This window comes from Rhinolophus hipposideros (genome assembly GCF_964194185.1).
Source record: "Rhinolophus hipposideros genome assembly, chromosome: 16".
Classification (NCBI taxonomy): domain Eukaryota; kingdom Metazoa; phylum Chordata; class Mammalia; order Chiroptera; family Rhinolophidae; genus Rhinolophus; species Rhinolophus hipposideros.
The window spans coordinates 56,245,700-56,265,115 of record NC_138062.1 but is presented as its reverse complement, the minus strand read 5'-3'; the positions used below and the strand labels follow the sequence as shown (position 1 = coordinate 56,265,115).

At 47.2% G+C, this 19,416-nt stretch overlaps 2 protein-coding genes across 2 annotated transcripts in view; both read right to left on the bottom strand.

The window, feature by feature from the left end:
* The window catches only part of HNRNPM (heterogeneous nuclear ribonucleoprotein M), a 154,539-nt gene that overhangs the window by 81,341 nt on the left and 53,782 nt on the right, over nt 1-19,416 (bottom strand). The window lies entirely within an intron of this gene.
* Nucleotides 40-5,560, bottom strand: ANGPTL4 (angiopoietin like 4). The gene is made up of 7 exons (XM_081076184.1): nt 5,068-5,560; nt 4,754-4,864; nt 4,511-4,628; nt 2,117-2,230; nt 1,722-1,817; nt 1,352-1,633; nt 40-659 (listed from the first exon to the last, which is right to left on the bottom strand). The coding sequence occupies exons 1-7, from the start codon at nt 5,401-5,403 to the stop codon at nt 478-480; spliced, it is 1,239 nt and encodes a 412-aa protein (XP_080932310.1). The 5' UTR covers nt 5,404-5,560; the 3' UTR covers nt 40-477.

The following is a 19,416-nucleotide window of genomic DNA, read 5'->3' as shown; positions in this document are numbered from 1 at the left end:
TTTACAAACAAATTGAAGGACAAAGAAGAACAACATGTTCTGAGGTTGCTTTTATTCCAAGAGTTGTGTGAGCTCCACCCAAACACCATGGCGCTGGCTCAGCCCACAGCGTCCACATACAACAGCACCATGAGGCGCTGGGCCCCAGCCAGTCAATATGACTGAATTCGCCATCGAGGGCCAGCCTGGTTGATCCTGGTCCCTCTGCGTCTCCCACTCCTCGGACAGGCAAGGAGCAGGCCTCAATGCCCCTGGGTCCCACGCTTGTGGGCTCTGTGTCCTGAAGCCCTGCAGTTCTGTCCTCAGAGAGTATCGCCTATAGCCCCCCACTCAGAAAGGGGGCCTCTCCAGTCAAGGGCTTCTTCTCTGTCCACGAGGCTCCAGACGGCCCCTGCCCAGGCAGGGAGCGGCCACATGCTGGACCAGCGTCAGAGTCACTGTCCTCTAGCAGCCTGGGAATCGGCCCCAGCGAGGAGGCTAGGAGGCCGCTTTGGGCACTGCGGGCTGGATCAGCATGGTGGTGGCCTGCAGCGGGTAGTAGCGGCCCCGCCAGGTCTTCCAGAAGATGCCCTTCTTACGCTGCTGCCGCTGCCGTGGCACGGAGCGGAAGTACTGGCCATTAAGGTTGGAGTGGTCACAGGTACCGAACCACCAGCCACCTGCCAAGGTCAGAGAAAAGGAAACATGGTCAGGCAAGGTCCTTGGGCCTCTCCTGGGGCTGGGATGGGGATGAAGCTAGGCATTGGTCAGATGGGAGGGCTTTGGCAGTGGTTGTCAAATTGAGTTCCAAAGAATCCCAGAGTGTGACAGAGAAGCCTCGGGGACTCTGGCCCCGCCAGCCCAGTCACCACAGCTGTCACATCTGTGACCATGGCCAGTTACTTCTCTGCACCTGATCCATGGCCAACATTCATTCAAGACTTTGTAATTGTCATTTCTCATCAATTTATGTTAGATTGAACCATATGAAATGACCCATGTTCCATCATTTTTGACCCACCGAAAGGCAATTTGATATGTTTCACTTCGCAGGGCCCAGGCTCTGCCGCTGATTTCATTAGAACAAGATGGGGTTTGTCTTGGTGGCTTTGCCACATGCCAGCCACCAACCCACAAATGTCATCTCCTTGAATGTTCATAATAATCCTATGAAGTGGGCACTATGGTTGTACCCATTTTAAAGATGGGAAAACTGAAAGTGGGAGAGGTTAAGTCAGTTGCCCAAGGGTACGCAGCAAGTCAGCAGAAGATAGGAACGGATGGAATTGGGGTTGAAGGCAAGGCAGGGAAGAAGAAAGGCAGGAAGGGGAGGCCCCGGCAGGCAAGACGGGGAGGGACAGGGCTCGCTTACCAGAGAGGCTCTTGGCACAGTTCTTGTCCCCTTGGAGGTCGTGGTCCTGGTCCCAGGTAGAGAAGGGCAGGGAGAGGCCGCTGGGCATGACAGTGATGGCACCCAGCTTGCTGGCCACGGGAGCGGTGAGCTGCAGGCTGTAGGCGGTGTCTTCGCCACCCAGGTGGACAGGGAACTGCAGCGACTCGGCATTGCCCTCCCAGTCCTTCAGCTGCACAGCCAGACGGCTGCCACGGTTCCCCAAAATCTGGTGCACCTTCTCCAGGCCCAGCCAGAACTCTCCTACAGCAGGAGAGGCCAATGGGTGAGATGGGGACCCACCTCCATGCCCCTCCTCCTTGAGTGCCTCTGGCCCTCTGGAAACACCCACCTTGGAGGTCTCCAAAGCCAGCCTTGTAGGCTTCCCAGGACTGGTTGAAGTCCACAGAGCCGTCCTGGCGCCTCTGAATTACGGTCCAGCCTCCATCTGCCCAGAGAGGTACAAGTTCACAGGAGGACCCTTCTCACAGGGAACCCCAACTCCTCCATCTGGCTCCCAAACCCCAGGCTACCTCCAAACCCAGAGAGGGCAATGCTCCCCTCATTCATCCCAGCAGGACTGGAGGAAAGGGATCAAAGGAAGGAATACTGTGGGCTGCCCAGCAGCCTAGATCGCTGTCCCCAGAACCCAGAAGGGAATGGGAGCAAGGAAGGTACGCTGTATTTGACAAAAAGACAACAGGGGCCATGATATTCGGGGTGCCCTGGTGGGCCAGCACATCCTACCTGAGGTCATCTCGCAGTTAACCAGGAATGGCAGGGACCCCTGTGGCTGGATCTGGAACAGTCCACTTTGTCGTTCTCCGTCTTCAAACAGCTCTTGGCAGTCCCTGGGCAGCCCTGCAGGGCAAAGAAAGGGGTGGGGAGATTGAAGCAGAGAGCAGTCCTGGAGATCTTAGGAAATAGGTATGTCTAGGGCCTGGGCAGCTGGCAACAGGGACATGAGAGGGCAACACTGAGTTCATGACACCCCCCTGCCACTTCCCTCAAGTCTTCCATGGCTCCGTGATCTTCCTCAGCACTGCCTACAAGGCGCTGGGACGGACCCTGCATCCACACAGCACACCCACCTTCTGGGCACACAGCCTTGCCCCACATACCCTCCTGCCACAGGGCCTTTGTACATGCTGGTCCCTCTGCCTAGAACATCTTCCCTCACACCTTTTTCTGCCTCATTCTAAAGGTCCCAGCTTCTAGAAGGAATCCCTGACCCCCAGACCAGGCCAGACCCCTGGAAAGGGGCATCGAGGACTTCCCACTTCCAACACTGTGGTCATCTGATGGTCTCTCCCCACTCCCTCCATTGAAAAAGGGTTCCTTGAAGCCAGGGATAGGGAGTGCTGTTGGCCCACAGCCCGGTACCTGTGCCCAGGCTGATCCCAGCCCACAGCAGGTATTTAATAAAGACAGTGAATGAATGATTAATGAGTGAATGATTGCAAGAGCTGGAGTTGGGTGGAGGCAAGAGTTGAGCTGAGCTGAACAGGCTCTGCTTTGTCTAGTGGGGGATGAGCATCAGGCCTGGATGGGGCTTGAAGGGACAGAGGGCTCTGCCTGGGGTCTCAGGTATCAGAAGGGGAGTTGAATGATGGAGGAGTGAAGGAGAGAGGGAGGGAAGAAGTAAGGAGGGAGGGACAGCTAGGGCTGGTCTTGGGAAGTCCCCACCCCCAGCCCTGCAAAGAAAGTAGGGGAAAGGTTACTCGGGGGAGGTGAAAGGCCCAGGACAAGGGGTGAGTGTGTCTGCACCACTGCAGGGGTGGGGGCGGGCCTAGAATGACTGGAGACACTTTCCGGCCCCTGGGGCAGCTCCCCTTTCCCCTACTTTCCTCTCTTCCAATCAGGACAGGCACTGGTCCAAACCACCAATGTGGCTTCCATTAGCACCAGCTGTTTCTCTCTCCAGCTCTGAACTTTCCCCTACTTGGCGAGGGTGAGTGGGAGTCTGGGAGTCCCCAAATCCACATGTCCACCCCTCCAATCCCCTCCACATACCACAACCCAGACCTATGTCTGCTGGCCTCACCCAGAAGCCCCTCATCCCAGGAGAGTTTGGGAGAGTGTGCTGGACCCTTACTAGAGGGGTGGGAGGGAATTGGTGGGGTAGGGTCCCAAGAGCCCTCAAAAGTAGAGGAATCCAGCAACCAGCTGAGGGTGTGAAGCGGGGGAAGGTCTGAACTTTCACCCAGTTGGCTGCAGACAGCCTCAGATGCCAGGCCTAGTGACAGGGTGGGAGGAACACAGTTGGAAGTCAGCTAGGTCGGGGACCCTGAACTGAGGGTGGGGCAGAGACATGGGGAGCTAGGAGCCTGTGTTGACATACATAGACCTGCTTTGGTTGGAGATCTGGGGCGATTTCAGGCAGACACGTATATTAATAGGACTCAGAACTCCATATGGTGGCGAAGAGCCAGCTCTCTGTGGGGGCGGGGATGGGAAATGGGCGCGATCAGGCACTTCTGGGCCAAGAGAGGGGTGAGGGACCAGATATGCAGGTTAGGAGTCCTGGATTTGTCAGAGACGCAAGAGTGGCTGTGTCTAGCCAGGGAGATAGAGGTGAGGTGGGAGGGAGGAGTGAGGGCCTCACCCCTGCCCTCACTGCCCCTTCTAGATCCACACTCCAAGAGGCAATGGGAGGCCCAAACCTCAGAAACCCTCTCCCAGGCAGGCATTTGCTGTTCACCCAATGAGGACTCCAGACTCCCAAGCTGGCACCCTCTTGTCTACCATGGAGCCCTCCTAGAAGGTTCCAACCTACAAGGAGGTGTCCCTGAGCTGCACCACCCACTTCCTCACACCCCTGCAGCTCAAGTCCCACTTCGACCCTCTTTCCCAACCCCTACTCTATTAATAGCCAGTAAAGCTTTGGAGAAAGCCCACCGGCCCCCTGGGAAGGAGGGTGGTGCAGGGGTGCAGCACCCTCTCCTTAGGTCTGCAGGGGCAGACCTACGGAGAGAAGTGCCCCCATCAGCCCTCCACCAGAGCCCACAGGGAACCAGGGCCAAGACCGCTCTCCTTCTCAGTAATGCGGACCTGACAACCACGGGTACAGGAACGACAAGCATATGTGTGTTGGGGGGGGAGGGGGAGCTGCCAGAGGACAGCAAAGGGCTGGACACTCACTGTGTGGGTGACTGATATTGTGAGCAGGGCCAACAAGCTGGGCCATCTTGGGTAGCCTCTTTCTCCTGGCGGGCTTGGTCACTCGGTGGCCCACGTGCATGGGGGCAAGAAGGCCCACCTGGGAAAGGATGGGAGGAGGGTGTCAGGTCTGGCTGACTCAGGCTGCCCAGCCTGTGCAACTCCACACCCAGACCCCCAGGTCCAGCTTCGACCTACTGCCCCAGTGGGGGAAGCCTCACGCACCTGGCTCTGCAGATTCTGGATTCTCAGGTGCTGCTTCTCCAGGTGCCGCTGCTGCTGGGCTACCTTCTGGAAGAGTTGCTCGATCCTGTTGTTCTGAGCCTTGAGCTGAGTCTACAGAGAGTGTGAAAACCCTCGTGAAGACCTGGCGTTCTGCCGCCAACCTCTCCATTCATGCACCCTTCCATCCTTCCTACTCTTCATCCTTTGACACCTGGGCAGGAGAGCTTGGGGAGCCCTGGATGCCCCTTCCGTCCACACCCCAGACCCACATGAGAACAGTAGGAGCACGTACCGCGACCCCCGGCCGCACGTACCTGCAGGCTGCGGAGGGTCTCGGGGGCGGTCTCGCCGCCGGGGAATAGACTCGCGGGGACGCTAGGAGGCGCGGCGGACGCCCGGGGTTCCTCGCAGGCGGCCCCGCACGCGCTCAGACGGCGCTCCAAGGCGCCCAGCTGCCCTCGGGTGCGCTCCACGTGCTCGCGCAGCCCGTGGCCGAGCTGCAGGAGCCCGTGCGCCAGCACGTTCATCTCGTCCCAGGAGGCGAAGCGCTGCGGCGGCTTGGGCGGCGCGGGGTGGCCCTGCGCGCTCAGAAACCCAGCCGTGGCGGCACACAGCACCAGGGCTGCTCCGGCCGTCGGTGCACAACGCATTCTTCCGGGTGACTTGGGAGCGGGTATGCGGGAACTCGGAGACACGGACGCGGGGGTGCAAGGCGGATGCGGGGTCTGGAGATACGGGGACCCCGGTGGAGGCTCAAACGGGTGCAGAAGCCACAGGCGAGATTCAGACCACGGCCTCGGGCCCTCTGAGTTTAGCGTGTCCCCACGACGCCCCTTTTATAAGGCGGGTGCGGGAGGGGGCGGCGCGGCCTCAGAGGCGGAGCGCGGGGCGTGCCGGGGAGCGGGGCTGGCTCCCGGGGGTGGGGTTCTGTGCGTTGCGGGCGGTGTGGTTAGTATATGGGGTGCGGGGCGCCCTTTGGGTGCAAAACTCTTGACTCCTCCTAACCAGGGCCTGACGTGCTTTCTCTGCCGACCGTGGGAGACGTGACTGTCCTTCTCCCCGCGGTCCCCTTCCCGGCACCGGAATTCTGAGCCCTCCGCCCCGTCGTGTTCAGTAAGGGAAAGGGCGCTGGCATCTGTGGGGGTTGGGCGCGTGGGAGCCATTCCTGACCCCTTCCGCAAGTCAAAAGCTGGGGAGAGGGCTGGAGAGAGACGTAAGAGAAAGGACCCTGGCGCGCTGAGTCACGCAGGACCGAGTTGGGGTAGGGGACCGCGACGCCTCAAACATCCCCACCTGCTTCAGGAAGCTTCCAGGAAAGCATCCCAAGACCTGCTTGGACCCCCGGGGAGACGTCTCCGGCTCCCACGCTCCTTCGCTCCTTCCCGTTCAAAGATTCGTCATTGCAGATATGTTTGTGGTTTATTTAACATCCCTTATCCCCCGCGCCCAGTGTCCTGTCCTGTCTCCAGCTGGGGGCCTCACTCCCCCCTGCCTACTGTCTACCCCCCCGGGTCTGTAGTGTCTGAGTCTTATCTGTGTCAAAGCAGGAACCTCTGAAGAGAAGGAGTGGATACATGGAAGGAAGACCAACCCCCTCATTCATTCATTTATTCATTCATTGAGCAGTCCTCCGCTGTCCTATGTGGAGTTCCCAGGCTGATGGAGAGACCCCAACACTCTGAGCCTAGTGTAGGGACAAGGTTGGGACAAAGGAGGAACTCAGTGCGGCTGTGCGGCTGGACCATGTCCATTCCACAAGGGTAAGCATTCCTTCAACTACCTTTCACTAAAGTCTTCCCCCTCCATCTCCACCAACGAGGGTTTCCAGGTGGGAATTCCCGCCCGTTCTCAGGAATTTTTTTTGCTTTCCCATTCCCGAATCCCGAGAAAAGTTGGTCGGGAAATCGGGAAAATCGGCTCCTTGAACCAGGTGTTTGGTAGTATCAGTGTCACTTTGTGGAAACGATTCATCGTGGAGAACAGAAAACAGTTTGTATCTCGGGATTCGGGAACGGGAAAGTGAAAAAATTCCTAAGAACGGGCGGGAATTCCCGCATGGAAACCCTACCACCAACTCCCATATGCTCTGTCGGGAAAGAGACTGACACAGAAAAACCTGCTTGCCAGGAAGAACCCGAAGCAGGTTGGCTCCAAGCTCTGGCAAGGACAGAATTGACTCAGCAGGGCTTGGAGCCAGCTCAGCCTCTGGAATCTGAAACTGTGGGCCACTGGGCATACGACGTGCAGGTCACCACTTATACATTTGGCTGGGCCAGATGCCAAGATTGCAAATCCCGGCAGCCGTGCCAGGCAGATGAGAAGAGCAGGGAGGAAAACTTGCATAAGGAGTAGACTTCAACAGTCACCATCTGCTCTGGCAGCTGGCCTGTCCACCCTGCAGCCCCTGGCCTCTGTCTGAGTGGGGGGACATCACTATCCTAGAGAGTGTTATCTCCTCCCCCACTTCCGGCACAAAGATAAATCAATTACTTTCCCAACCTGACGGTCTTTTCATGATCCACTTTTCAGGGGCTTTTTCTGTGTGTTTAAGAGGGCTGTGTTTAAGAGGGCACAAAACCTGCCAAAGGCTCTTAGCTGCATGTGTTGTGAACAAGCTACAAAAGAATTCTCCAGGGGCCTGGCTCTGGATTGCAATCCTAAAAACTGCACTGTGGAATGTGCCCTCTGCCCCAGCAATGACAGTCACCCTGATCAATTTTTTTTTTTATTGGGGAAGGGGAACAGGACTTTATTATATTGGGGAACAGTGTGTATTTCTGGGACTTTCCCAAATCAAGTTGTTGTCCTTTCAATCTTAGTTGTGGAGGCACAGCTCAGCTCCAGGTCCAGTTGCCATTGTTAGTTGGGGGTGGGCGCGGAGCCCACAATCCGTTGTGGGAATTGAACCGGCAACCTTGTGGTTAAGAGGACGCGCTCTAACCTATTGAGCCACCCATCCACCCTCAATTGTTTCTTGAGCATCCACTGTGTGACAATTACTGTGCTGGGGCCATAATGGTGTGTGACCTCTCCCCCCCCCCCCATGTAGGCTAGTCTGGTCAAGGTAAATGGCATAGAAAAGTGTGGAATATGTGGGCTGGAATCTCTCATCAGAAAGGGAAGCAGTGAAATTGACTTCTCTTTTTTGCTTGTCTGTGGGCCACTGAATGAAGTCCCTGCCTTTAGGAGTTTTCAGTAGGGGGCAGGACAGGTCTCATGAACAGTGTCTTTCCATCCGTATCTCTAGGACGTTGGTCACTGGGGACCCCTCAGTCCTCTTTACTAATCTCCAGTCCTTGGGGCTTCTGGCCGGTGGAACAGGAACAGTTGATCTGTCAGTGGAGAGATTGCTTATAATAAAAGTAGCAGCAAACACCTACTGTGTAATTAACAAATGCCGGTATTGTTCGGAAGTGGTTCTGTATTCACTTAAACCTAATAACTCCAGTTACTGTATTTTGTAGATGAGGACACAGTGAAAGAGAGGTTATGTACTTGTCCAAGTTCTCACAGTCATCTGGAGAAAGCTATTAATAGGATTTGAAATCTGGGTGGCTGACTCACAGCTGTGTTCTTAGAAGCCATGGTGTGCTACCTTTAATTCAAAATAGCACAGTAAATCTTGCCTCCTGATATTCATGCCCTTGTGTAGTTGCCCCCATATCATATAACCAAGAGCATATTATTAAAATGATGGTGTGTGTGACTTCTGAGGCTAGGTCATAAAAAACATGTGGCTTCTGCCTTATGCTTGCTTGGATCATGTGGTCTAGGAGAAGCCAGCCACCATGCTGTGAGAACCCTCAAGCAGCCCTTTGGAGAGACCGACATGGTGAGGAATTAAAGGCCCCCCCTCAACAACCAGCATCAGCTTGTCAACCATACAAAGGAGCTCTCTGAAAAGCACATCTTCCTAGTCAAGCTTTCAGATGACGAATCTTCAACTGACACCTGTCATTAACCTCATGAGACCCCAAGTCAGAAATACTCAGTGAAGCCACTCCCAAACTCCTGATCCATTGAAAGTATGAAATAATGAATGTGTCTTGTTGTTCTAAGCCATTTGTTACACAGCTAACACAATAGATAGCTAATACAATAGCCAACATTTCAGTAGTGCCCACTTTGTGCCTTGCACTATTTTCAGTATTTTATGCACATACCCTATAATGTTGACACAGTACCGTTTCCAGCTCCGTTTTAAAGACAAGGAAACTGAGACATAGAGAAGTCACATGGTCTGAGAGAGGAGGTGTGAGAGCAATAGTTGCCCCAGGAAGACTGAGATTACTGTTGGGCTTAAACCTGCCCGGTCATGTTCTGTTTTGAGTTCTGCCAGGGGCCGACAATGAGTGCAGCTAGCGCTGCTCCTATGAATTACAATCCTGTTCAAGTGTGCAAAGAAGCCAAACCCCCTCGGCCATCTCTCCTCTTGCACCCACCCCACCCCTCACCCATGTTTTAGGCACAGATCCTGCTTGTTTCTATGCTGGACCTCACTGGCCAAACCCCGCCTGAAGATATCCTTGGTTTGGTTTGCTCCAAATTTTGAACATTGGAAGATTTCTAATGAAAGTCTAGATTTTCAGCTTCCCTTGCAAAATTGAAAGGTCCATTAAGGGTGATCTGCAGTCCTGCTGGTTTGCAATAGGCCAAAACTGAGGGGGAGCTGCCTTCTTGGCCAAGACAAACCCTCCCACCCTGTCACTGCTGTGTGACCCAGTCCCTTCCATGCTCTGTCTTTTGCAGATACCTTAAGCCTCTGCTCATTGTCTTTGGGCTGGTATTTTTCTATTGCCAGTGCCAACCTCAGACCAGGACAACAGTGGCCTCTATTACGGCGCTGCACTTTATAGGGTGAACTGCACCTCTACACACACACTGGGCCAGGAGTTGTGGGAACAAAGGGTGTGTTTATTGGAGCCCACAGACAGACTCCCTTCTAGACCGCAGGTAGAGAATTTCCATTTGGGTGCTGGGATGTTCTGGAACTAGGTAACGGTTGTACAACATCGTGGATAATGCCACTGAATTGTATACTTTAAATTGGTTAAAATGGTCAATTTTCTGTTATGTGCCTTTACCATAAGAAAAAAATCTAATTTAAAAAAATCTTGGCAAAACAAAAAAGAAGTAATGAATTTGAACCTAGCCTTCCATATTGTTTTGAAGATATATTGAATAAAGTCGGAGGATAGAACATATTTTATTATTTAACAGGGATTAGTTAGGGTATCAGTTTTCTATCGTTGTGCAAAAAATATTCCCAGAACTTAGTGTCTCAAAATCACTCCAGTGGACTCAGGTGGGTCGTCCTTCTGCCTGGAGTCACTCCTGCAACTACAGTTACCTGGAGCTCAACTGGAAACGGATGGTCCAAGGTGAACACTAGATGGCTGGTGGCCAGCTGGAACTGTCAGGCTGGACACCTCAGTTCTCTGTGTGGCCTCTCCCGCAGGATGGCCAGTTTCTTACATGGTGATGGCATCGTTCCAAGATGATAGGACCGGGGACCAAGTAATTGTATTAAGCCTCTGCTTGCGTCCCAGTTGCCGAATTCCCAACGGCCAAAGCTACACAAGGGTGTGCATATCAGTAGGCATGAAGCCCGGGGCCCCTATTGAGCAGCCTGTCAGTTAGCTTGTTGTAGGAACTTAAATATTTGGACATACAGTACATGAACCTCCATTTGTGCTCTTGCCCCAGGTCCTGCAAACATTAGAGTGAATCTCTCTATTGTACCAGGGACTCAGTGCAAATCAGGATCCTGTCATTGCCCTCAAGGAAGTCCCAGCCCTGGGGGTCCGACCAGCACAGTCTCAGTTCGTTCATTCTGCAAATGTTGCTTAAGCACCTTCTGTGGGCTCAGCCCTGTCCCACACACAGGAGGCACAGCCTGGGGAGGCAGACACAGTCCTGTCCTCAAGAACTCACAGTGCACTGCGGAGACTAGGGCCCTGGGATGGATTATCTACGTGGAGTGCAGTCAAGTCAGTGTCAAGTGACATTTTGTAGACATTTAATTAAACATTTATTAACTTTAATATTGCAGTTTTTTTCTTTCCAAGTTTGTGAGAAGCTATGCTTTGTTTTCAGGTCTCAAACATTGTGTAGGGGCTTGAAAAGTTCTTACACTTTTTTTGTTCTTTTTTCAGTTTTTACACTTTCTTTGTGGAAAAGCCTGTCCTGGGGAGGGAGGCAGACCATGTAACGCTGTGATTTCTTTCCTTTTTGGGGGGTAATTTTAAATTTTGAAATAATTTCAACTTATAGAAATGTAATAAGAAGAGTACAAAGATCTTCTGTATACTTTTCATGGAAATTCACCAATTGTTCATTTGTTCTATTAGCTTTATTATTCTCTCATTCTCTCTCTCTCTCTCTGTCTCTCTCTGTCTCTCTCTGTCTCTCTCTCTCTCAGAGAGACAGAAAATGAGAGAGACAGAAAATGAGAGAGATTATTCTGACATAATCTCTCTCTATAGAGAGAGATATTTATATAGATAAAGACAATATACGAGGAAGTTCGGAAGTTCATGAACTCATCCTAGAAAAAGTGCTACATACCTCATTGCTGAATATCGCTATGGTCACCTTCGAAGGACTCCCCTTGGGAAGCTATGCACCGATGCCAGCGCCTAGTCCACCCTTCAAAGCAATTGTGGAACTCTTTTCCTGGAATGGCCATCGGAGCTGTCATCATATTACCCTTGATGTCCTGAATGTCATCAAAATGTCTTCCTTTCAATATTTCCTTTCTCTTCAGGTAAAGAAAGAGTCATTGAGGGCCAAATAGGGAGAGTGTTCCAATACAGTTATTTGTTTACTGGCTAAAATCTCCCTCACAGACAGTACTGTGTGAGCTGGTGCATTGTCGTGATGCAAGAGCCATGAATTGTTGACAAAAAGTTCAAGTTGTTTTTGTCTAACTTTTTCATGCAGCTTTGTCAGCATTTCCAAATAGCAAACTTGGTTAACTGTTTGTCTAGTTGGTACAAATTCATAATGAATAATCCCTCTGATATCTAAAAAGGTTAGCAACATCATTTTGACTCTTGATTTGGACTGATGGGATGTTTTTGGTCATGGAGAATTGGCTGACTTCCATTGCGCACTTTGACGCTTTGTTTCAGGGTCGTATTGGTAAGCCCATGTTTCATCACCAGTGATAACACGGCCCAAAACATCATCTTGCCTCTACAAAAGGTCTTGGCAAACTTCAACTCTCCTTTGCTTTTTTTCATCGTTGAGCTCCTTCTGGACCATTTTTGCTCACACATTTCTCATGCCAAAATTTTCAGTTAAGATTTTCCTGTTTCTCGATGGATGTTTACTTGGTCTGCTATACTTCTCACAGTCAGCCAATGATTTGACACACAATTCAATGAATTTTTGCAATGTTTTTGTCAGTTCTGCACGTTACTGGCCGCCCTGACCTCTCTTCATCAGGGATGCGTTCTCTCCCCTCAGAAAAACGTTTAATCCATTTGTACAGTGCCATTTTCTTCATGGCCTTATCCCCATAAACTTGGACTAACATGTCCCTGATTTCGCTTCCACTCTTGCCAAGTTTAACAAGAAAGCTAATGTTTGTTCGTTGCTCTAATTCAAGCTCAGACATTCTTGCGACAGCACACAAAAACACACAATAATGAATACCACTCAGCAAGACACCGCCACATGTCGACACAAACACAGTTGTGAGACACTGATATACCAAGGTTATGAAACCTTACTGAGCTGTTTGTACAGTGCTGCCAACGTAAGCACATAATGGCAAGTTTGCGAACTTAATTGTCGGACCATGTATAACATGTATATAGATATATATATATAATATACACAGAAATATATAGGTATATGTATCTGTAACATACGTACAAATATCTTGATATATATATCAAACAGTGAGAGAAACATGGATAATACATTTATACATAGATACATATATAATATACAAAGAAACAATACATGTATGTCCAGAAATATATTACGCATATAGAGACATTATTACACATACACATAGAGAAAGACATGTAATATACATAACCATATATATATGGAGAGAACCACATTTATAAACACATATACATATAATATATGACGTATACGCACATGCATAATACACATGCACCTATGTGTAACACACACATATAAAATACAGAGAAAGAAAGATAACCCACACACATTATTTTTTTCTGAACCACTTGAGGATATGTTCCAGACATGATGTGTGACTTCGTCTTTGGCTAATAACAAGGACATTCTCTGACATAACCACAGTCCAGTTAGCCATTTCAGGAAATTCGACCCTAACATAATACAGTAATCTACAGTCCGTATTCCAGTTTCATCAGCTGTGCCCATCATGTCCTTTATAGCCATGCTTTTTCCTGCGGCATCCCATCCAGGATTATACATTGCATTGCATTGCTGTGTCTCTCTAATCCCCCTTCATCTGCAACTGTTCCGAGGGTCGTCTTTGTCCTTCACGACATCAATATTTTTCAAGTGGACACACCAGTTATTTGTACATCATCCCTCACTGTGCATTTGTCTGATGTTTTCCCCGTGTATGCGTTTTCTGGTACGTGATATCTGCCCACACCCCTTAGTAGCACCATTAATTGTGATGTTTTAAATTTAATTTTGATTGAAGTATAATTGACATATAACATTGTATTAGTTTCAAGTGTACGACATAATGATTCAATATTTATATGTATTATGAAATAGTCATCACAATAAGTCTATTCTTTTTTCTTTTATCCCCCCCTTTTCGTCCACCTCCCCCCACCCCCCGCACTCTGGTTCAAGCCGTTGTTTCTCAGTCTACTCTTAAGATCTATTCTTTTAGCAACTTTCAAACAAGCAATACAATGTTGTTATATAATAATATGTATATACAGTCACTATCCTTTACATTACATCCCATGGCTTATTTGTTTTATAATTGAAAGTTTGTACCCTTTGACCTAATTGTGATTCTTTTAAACACTTAACTTGCATACTGGATGGTAAGTGCTGTCGGGGATGGGGGGGTAGCACAGGCCCTAGAAATGCCCAGAGAAGGGACCAATCCCATCAGGTAAGGCTTCCTGAGTCAGGGGCCCCTGAGGCTGAGGGAGACCAAGATTATCCAGACAAAGAGGGTAAGGAATGGGTGACCCAGATTGGGGGAGGAGCCTGACCAATGCACTATACCCTGGGACATGTGCCTGGTTCTTCCTAGATGAGCCCAGAGAGACACTGGGGCTATGTATGTAAACACCCCAAGAAAGTCTGCTGGGCCTCTGTGCAGGGAATGGCCCCACCACCCCGAGTGGTGATCATGACCTTTTCTGCCAGCCCCTAGTCACATTCAGGTCACCAGGAAAGGTCAGTCCTAGGTCAGGAGCCTCAGACTCTCAGGGCAGAAAAGATAGCTCAGATTCTGGGCTGAGGATTCAGAAAGGAACAGAGCAGAGTCGCCGCTGCCAAGATGCCCTCCCAGTGTGCACCCCACTTCGCAGTCCTCCCATCCTGGGACGTTGTGTGTGTGTGAACCCGGTAGCCTTTGCACCCAGGGCAAACAGCCCTGAACTCGCTAAGGAAAGAATAATATCACCTTTGTACCTACAGGCATGTGCACATTCCATTTTATGTCATCCTCAGGTCGGCCTTGGACAGGAGAACGGTCCTTTCTGTTTTGAATTGGGGAAAATTGTGGCTCCAAGGCATTCAGACACTTGGCCAAAGGTGCACACCTTGGGAGGGCAAAGATTTGAACCTAGTTCTTTCCAGTTCCAAAACACTGACTTTTTGTTTTTAAATCTTGTCTCTCTTTTTTTTTTTGTAATTTACAATTTTGAATGGGTAGTGCATTTCCATTGCACTAAACCCCCAAAGTCTGAAAGACGTAGCTGGAGACGTCTCCTTCCCTAGTCCTGCGTCTATACAAAATTCTGTTCAAGAATATTTATCCAGGTTTATTCATAATCATGTTTGAGGGTTTGCTTTTTTGTATGTTTAAACATTTTCATTGTAAAAATTGTTATGGACTGATGTTTGTGTGCCCCTAAAATTCATGTTTGAAGTCCTAACCTTCCATTGTCATGGTGTTTGGAGGTGGGGCCTTTGGGAGATAATTAGGTCGTGAGGGTGGGCCCCCCAGGAGGATTGGTGCCCTTATAAAAAGAGACACGTGAAAGATGCTCTCTCTCTCCCTCTCTCTCCCCCTCCCCACATGAGGGCAGAGAGAAGGTGGCTGTTTGAAAGCTAGGAAGAGAGCTCTCACCAGAAACAGAATCTGCTGGCACCTTGACCTTGGATTTCCATCCTCCAAAATGGTGAGAAATAAATGTCTGTTGTTTAAACCACCCAGCCTGTGCATTTTGTTACAGCAACCCAAGGTGACTAATCTAAAAATTGGGGGGAAAACATTTTAGCAGCATGTTAAAATATTTTGAATGCATAATTTAGTAAACTTTGACATACATATATGCCTGTAAAACTATAGCCACAAACAAGGTGATGGGCACATGTATCCCACCCAAGAGCTTCTTTGTGCCTTCTGGGAACCCTTCCCACTGGCTCGTCCCCCCTTCCCCATGTAATTAATCATGATCCGCTTTCTGTCATTGCAGATTGGGTTGCATTTTCTAGAATTTTACATAAATGGAATCACATAGAATGTACTATTTTTTTCTGGCTTCTTTCATTCAGCACTATTATTTTGAGATCATCCCTGTTGGATTATCTATAGCATATTTATTTTGAATGCTGATATGGATAAACCACAGTTTCTTTAGTCATTCACCTGCTGAAGAACATTTGGGTTGCTTCTGGTCTTTGGTTATTACAAATGAAGTTATGGACATTCATGTACAATTTTTTGATTGGATAATGCTTTCATTTCTATTAGGGGGAATGTTTTATTTATTTATTTATTTATTTATTTATTTATTTATTTTATTACTTATTTACTTTTAAAATGGGAAATATAATTTTTTTTTTTGAGGGCACATCTCACAGTGGCCCATGCAGGGATTGAATCAGCAACCTCGGTGTTATTAGCACCACGCTCTAACCAACTGAGCTAACCGGCCACCCCTTGGGGGGAATTTTTTCATTTTAAATTTTGTTTTCAGTCTCTCTAGTTCTCCTGTCCCTCATCTGCCCAGTTCCCCCCACTTACCCCCACAATCACTGTCAAAAGTTCCTTCTCTGTCTTTCTTGTGTTTATTTATACAGATATAAGCAATATCTCTTTTTACACAGAAGATAGTTTTTGTACCTTTTTTCATTTGACATAAATGTCAGAGCTCTTATAGCCCATAGAATCTTCCTCATTTTTTACAGCTGTATAGGATTCCATTTTGTGTTTGTACTATACTTTATTTAAGCAGGTCCCTATTAGGGACCAGTGTTGTCCCTAACCTTTTGCTACTATAAATCAGACAGTAATGAATAATCTTTCAGGTTGTCATTTTGTACGTGTGCAATTATACCTGTAGATGGAAGTCTCCAAAGTGGAATTACTGGGTCAAAAGAGATGTATATTTGCTTATTTCGATGAATGTCATCAAATTGCCCTCCATAGAGTTGGGTCAATATACACTGACACCAACAATATATAAGAGCATTTACTGCCCCTCAGCATTGCCAATAAATTGTCTTATTAAAGCTGAATTTTTGCCAACCTGATAGGTGAAAAATGGCATCTTATCTTATTTAATTTTCATCTGCCTTAATACAAGATTATTTTTTTCAAATGTTTAATAGTCATTTGTATTTCCTTTAAAGTACAATTTTTAAAAAACTTTTATTTATTTAAGTGTGTTTTTCCAGGACCCATCAGCTCCAAGTCAAGTAGTTGTTTCAGTCTAGTTGCGGAGGGCGCAGCTCACAGTGGCCCATGTGGGGATCGAACCGGCAACCTTGTTGTTAAGAGCACCACACTCGAATCAACTGAACTAATCAGGCTCCCCTATAATTTATTTTTTAATTGGTATGTTCTTTTTCTTATGGGTTTCTAGAAGTTTTGTTAGGCAAATTAAACTTTTTTCAGTTTGTCATTTGTCCCTGACTTTGCTGTTAAATTTTTTTGCCATACAGAAATTTTGTACATATGTGTGAGAGAAAACAAACTTATCAATTTTTAAAATGGCTTCTGGGTTTTTTTATTATTATTATTGGGGATGGGGAACAGGACTTTATTGGGGAACAGTGTGTACTTCCAGGACTTTTTTCCAAGTCAAGTTGTTGTCCTTTCAGTCTTAGTTGTGGAGGGCGCAGCTCAGCTCCAGGTCCAGTTGCCATTGCTAGTTGCAGGGGGCACAGCCCACCATCCCTTGCGGGACTCGAGGAATCGAGCTGGCAACCTTGTGGTTCAGAGCCCACTGGCCCATGTGGGAATCGAACCGGCAGCCTTTGGAGTTAGGAGCATGGAGCTCTAACCGACTGAGCCACCGGGCCAGCTCGGCTTCTGGGTTTTAAGTCAGACAAAGTTCTTCCTTATTGCACGATTATAAAGGGTTTCTCCTATTTCTTTTCTTGCAGACAATTTTTGGTTTTATTTTCAAGAGTAATTATTTGATTCAAATTGCAGTGTCTTAATGAACCAGCTACACCACCGACCCCCCCTTCCAAGCAATGACTTTTTGTAAGAGTGACACTCTAGAAACAACCCAAGTGGTTCAACTTTAAGGAACAGCCATCGAGTGCAACACACTTTCTAACTGCAAATTATTTTAAGGAAGTATTTAGTGACCTGGGAAAATATATAGGGTGCGTTAAATGAGAAATACAGAAATTCAAACTGTGTACCCAGTGGCATTCCAATTTTTCTTTCTAAGCATGTTTATGAGAAGAGAGGTTGGTGAGAAGCACACAAATGGGTGAATAATCTCAGGCAGAGTTTCTGTGGGCTATTCATTCATTCATTATTTGTTGATGCTCATATCACAAAAGAATGGTAGCTTTGCATCTCTTTTTTATTTTTATTTTTTAATTTAATTTAATTTAATTATTAGTTTCGGGTGTATAAAACATAATAATTAGACATTTACACCCCTCACAAAGTGATAATCCCCCCAATCTACTACCCCTCTGACGTAATAGCTATTACAACACCATTGGCTCTATTCCCTATGCTGTACTTTACGACCCGTCACGCATCTCTTAATGGATGTGCACATCGTAACTCATGAAGCTGGATTGCTGAAAAAAATCAAACCTGAATCAGAAAAAAATGTCTGGAGGATCCAATATCCAAAAAATGTCCAAAATTGTAGCTATGAGTCAGTCACCTGTGGCTGTCAAACCCTTGAAATGTGGCCAGTCCAAATTGAGATGTGCTCTAACTGTAAACTACACACCAGATTTGTAAGACTTGGGGGAAAAAAAAGAATGTAAACTACTTGACTAATTTTTCTGATATTGATTGCATGTTGAAACAATCGAATTTTGGATGTGTTGGGTTAAAATTAAATGGTTAAAATAAATTTCATCTTTTTTTACCTTTTTAAAGTGTCTACTAGAAAATTTAAAATTACAGGTGACTCACATTTGTGGCTCACATTACGTTTTTATTTTCAGCACTGGCCTAGCACTGGCCTGATGTTTACAAAATACAGCTAACGGGAACATCACAAATGACACCACAAGGGTGCAGTCAGCTATATCCAAACTGTGGAAGATACAACAGGACAAATCTGTCTTTAACAAATAAATTGGGGAAAAATGGGTGGGGAGGGACTGGTTTGCTCAATGGTTAAGAGAGCGGTAGTCCTAACCCCAAGGTGGCTGGTTCGGGCCCCACCTGGGCCAGTGAGCTGTGCCCTCCACAACTAGATTGAAAACCAATGACTTGACATCCTGGAAAAACATACTGTTCCCCAATATTCCAAAAAAAAAAAAAAAAAAGATGATGAGAGAATTTTTAGATCAAAAGAGATTTTAAAAACATTTTAAAAAAACAAAACAAAAACAAAAACATTTCAACCCAATGCAATGTGTGGACATTGTGGGATCTTGATTTAATCCATCTCTAAAACAATAAAACAAAATGTGACAAAACAAGTTATAACATTTATGAGACAGTTAAAAGTTTGAACACTTACTGGAAATTTGATGATACTAAATTTTAAAAGTATAATAATACTATTATGGGTATTTAAAAAATAAATAGTCCTTGTTGCCTAGAATACATACATACTCAAATTTTTTATTTCAGATGATGGAACATCTGGTATTTGCTTCAAAACAATCCAGTTGGGAAGGAAGTGGGAACACAGGAGGAGATGAAACAAGACTGAGCCGATAATTGTTTATGTTTTACAATGTACTTTTTTTCATTTTGGGAAAATACACATCATATAAAACTTACCATTTTAACTATTTTCGAGTGTACAGTTTATTGGCATGAAGAACATTTCTCTACTTTTTTGCTTAAAATTCTCCAAAATAAAAGGTTAAAATAAAAAATTTGAATGAGCGAATGGTGACCAAAATAAAACATGTAGGTAAATATAATATTGAGTTCCCAGGAGGGCTAGTACAGTGATTTTTATTTCTCTCTTTAGTTTCTTTAATTTCTATAGTGAATATCCTGATTTTCTAAGGATTTATTTTTTAAATAACAATTTTAAAAAGCCAGAAACGGCATTGTTTTTCGGGAGGAC

Coding starts and splice junctions, on each gene's coding strand:
- ANGPTL4 (XM_081076184.1), bottom strand. CDS start 5,403: ATGCGTTGTGCACCGACGGCCGGAGCAGCCCTGGTGCTGTGTGCCGCC. Junction 1,634..1,721: donor TGGCTTTGGAGACCTCCAAG/GTGGGTGTTTCC, acceptor CTCCTGCTGTAG/GAGAGTTCTGGCTGGGCCTG. Junction 660..1,351: donor CTGTGCCAAGAGCCTCTCTG/GTAAGCGAGCCC, acceptor TGACCTTGGCAG/GTGGCTGGTGGTTCGGTACC.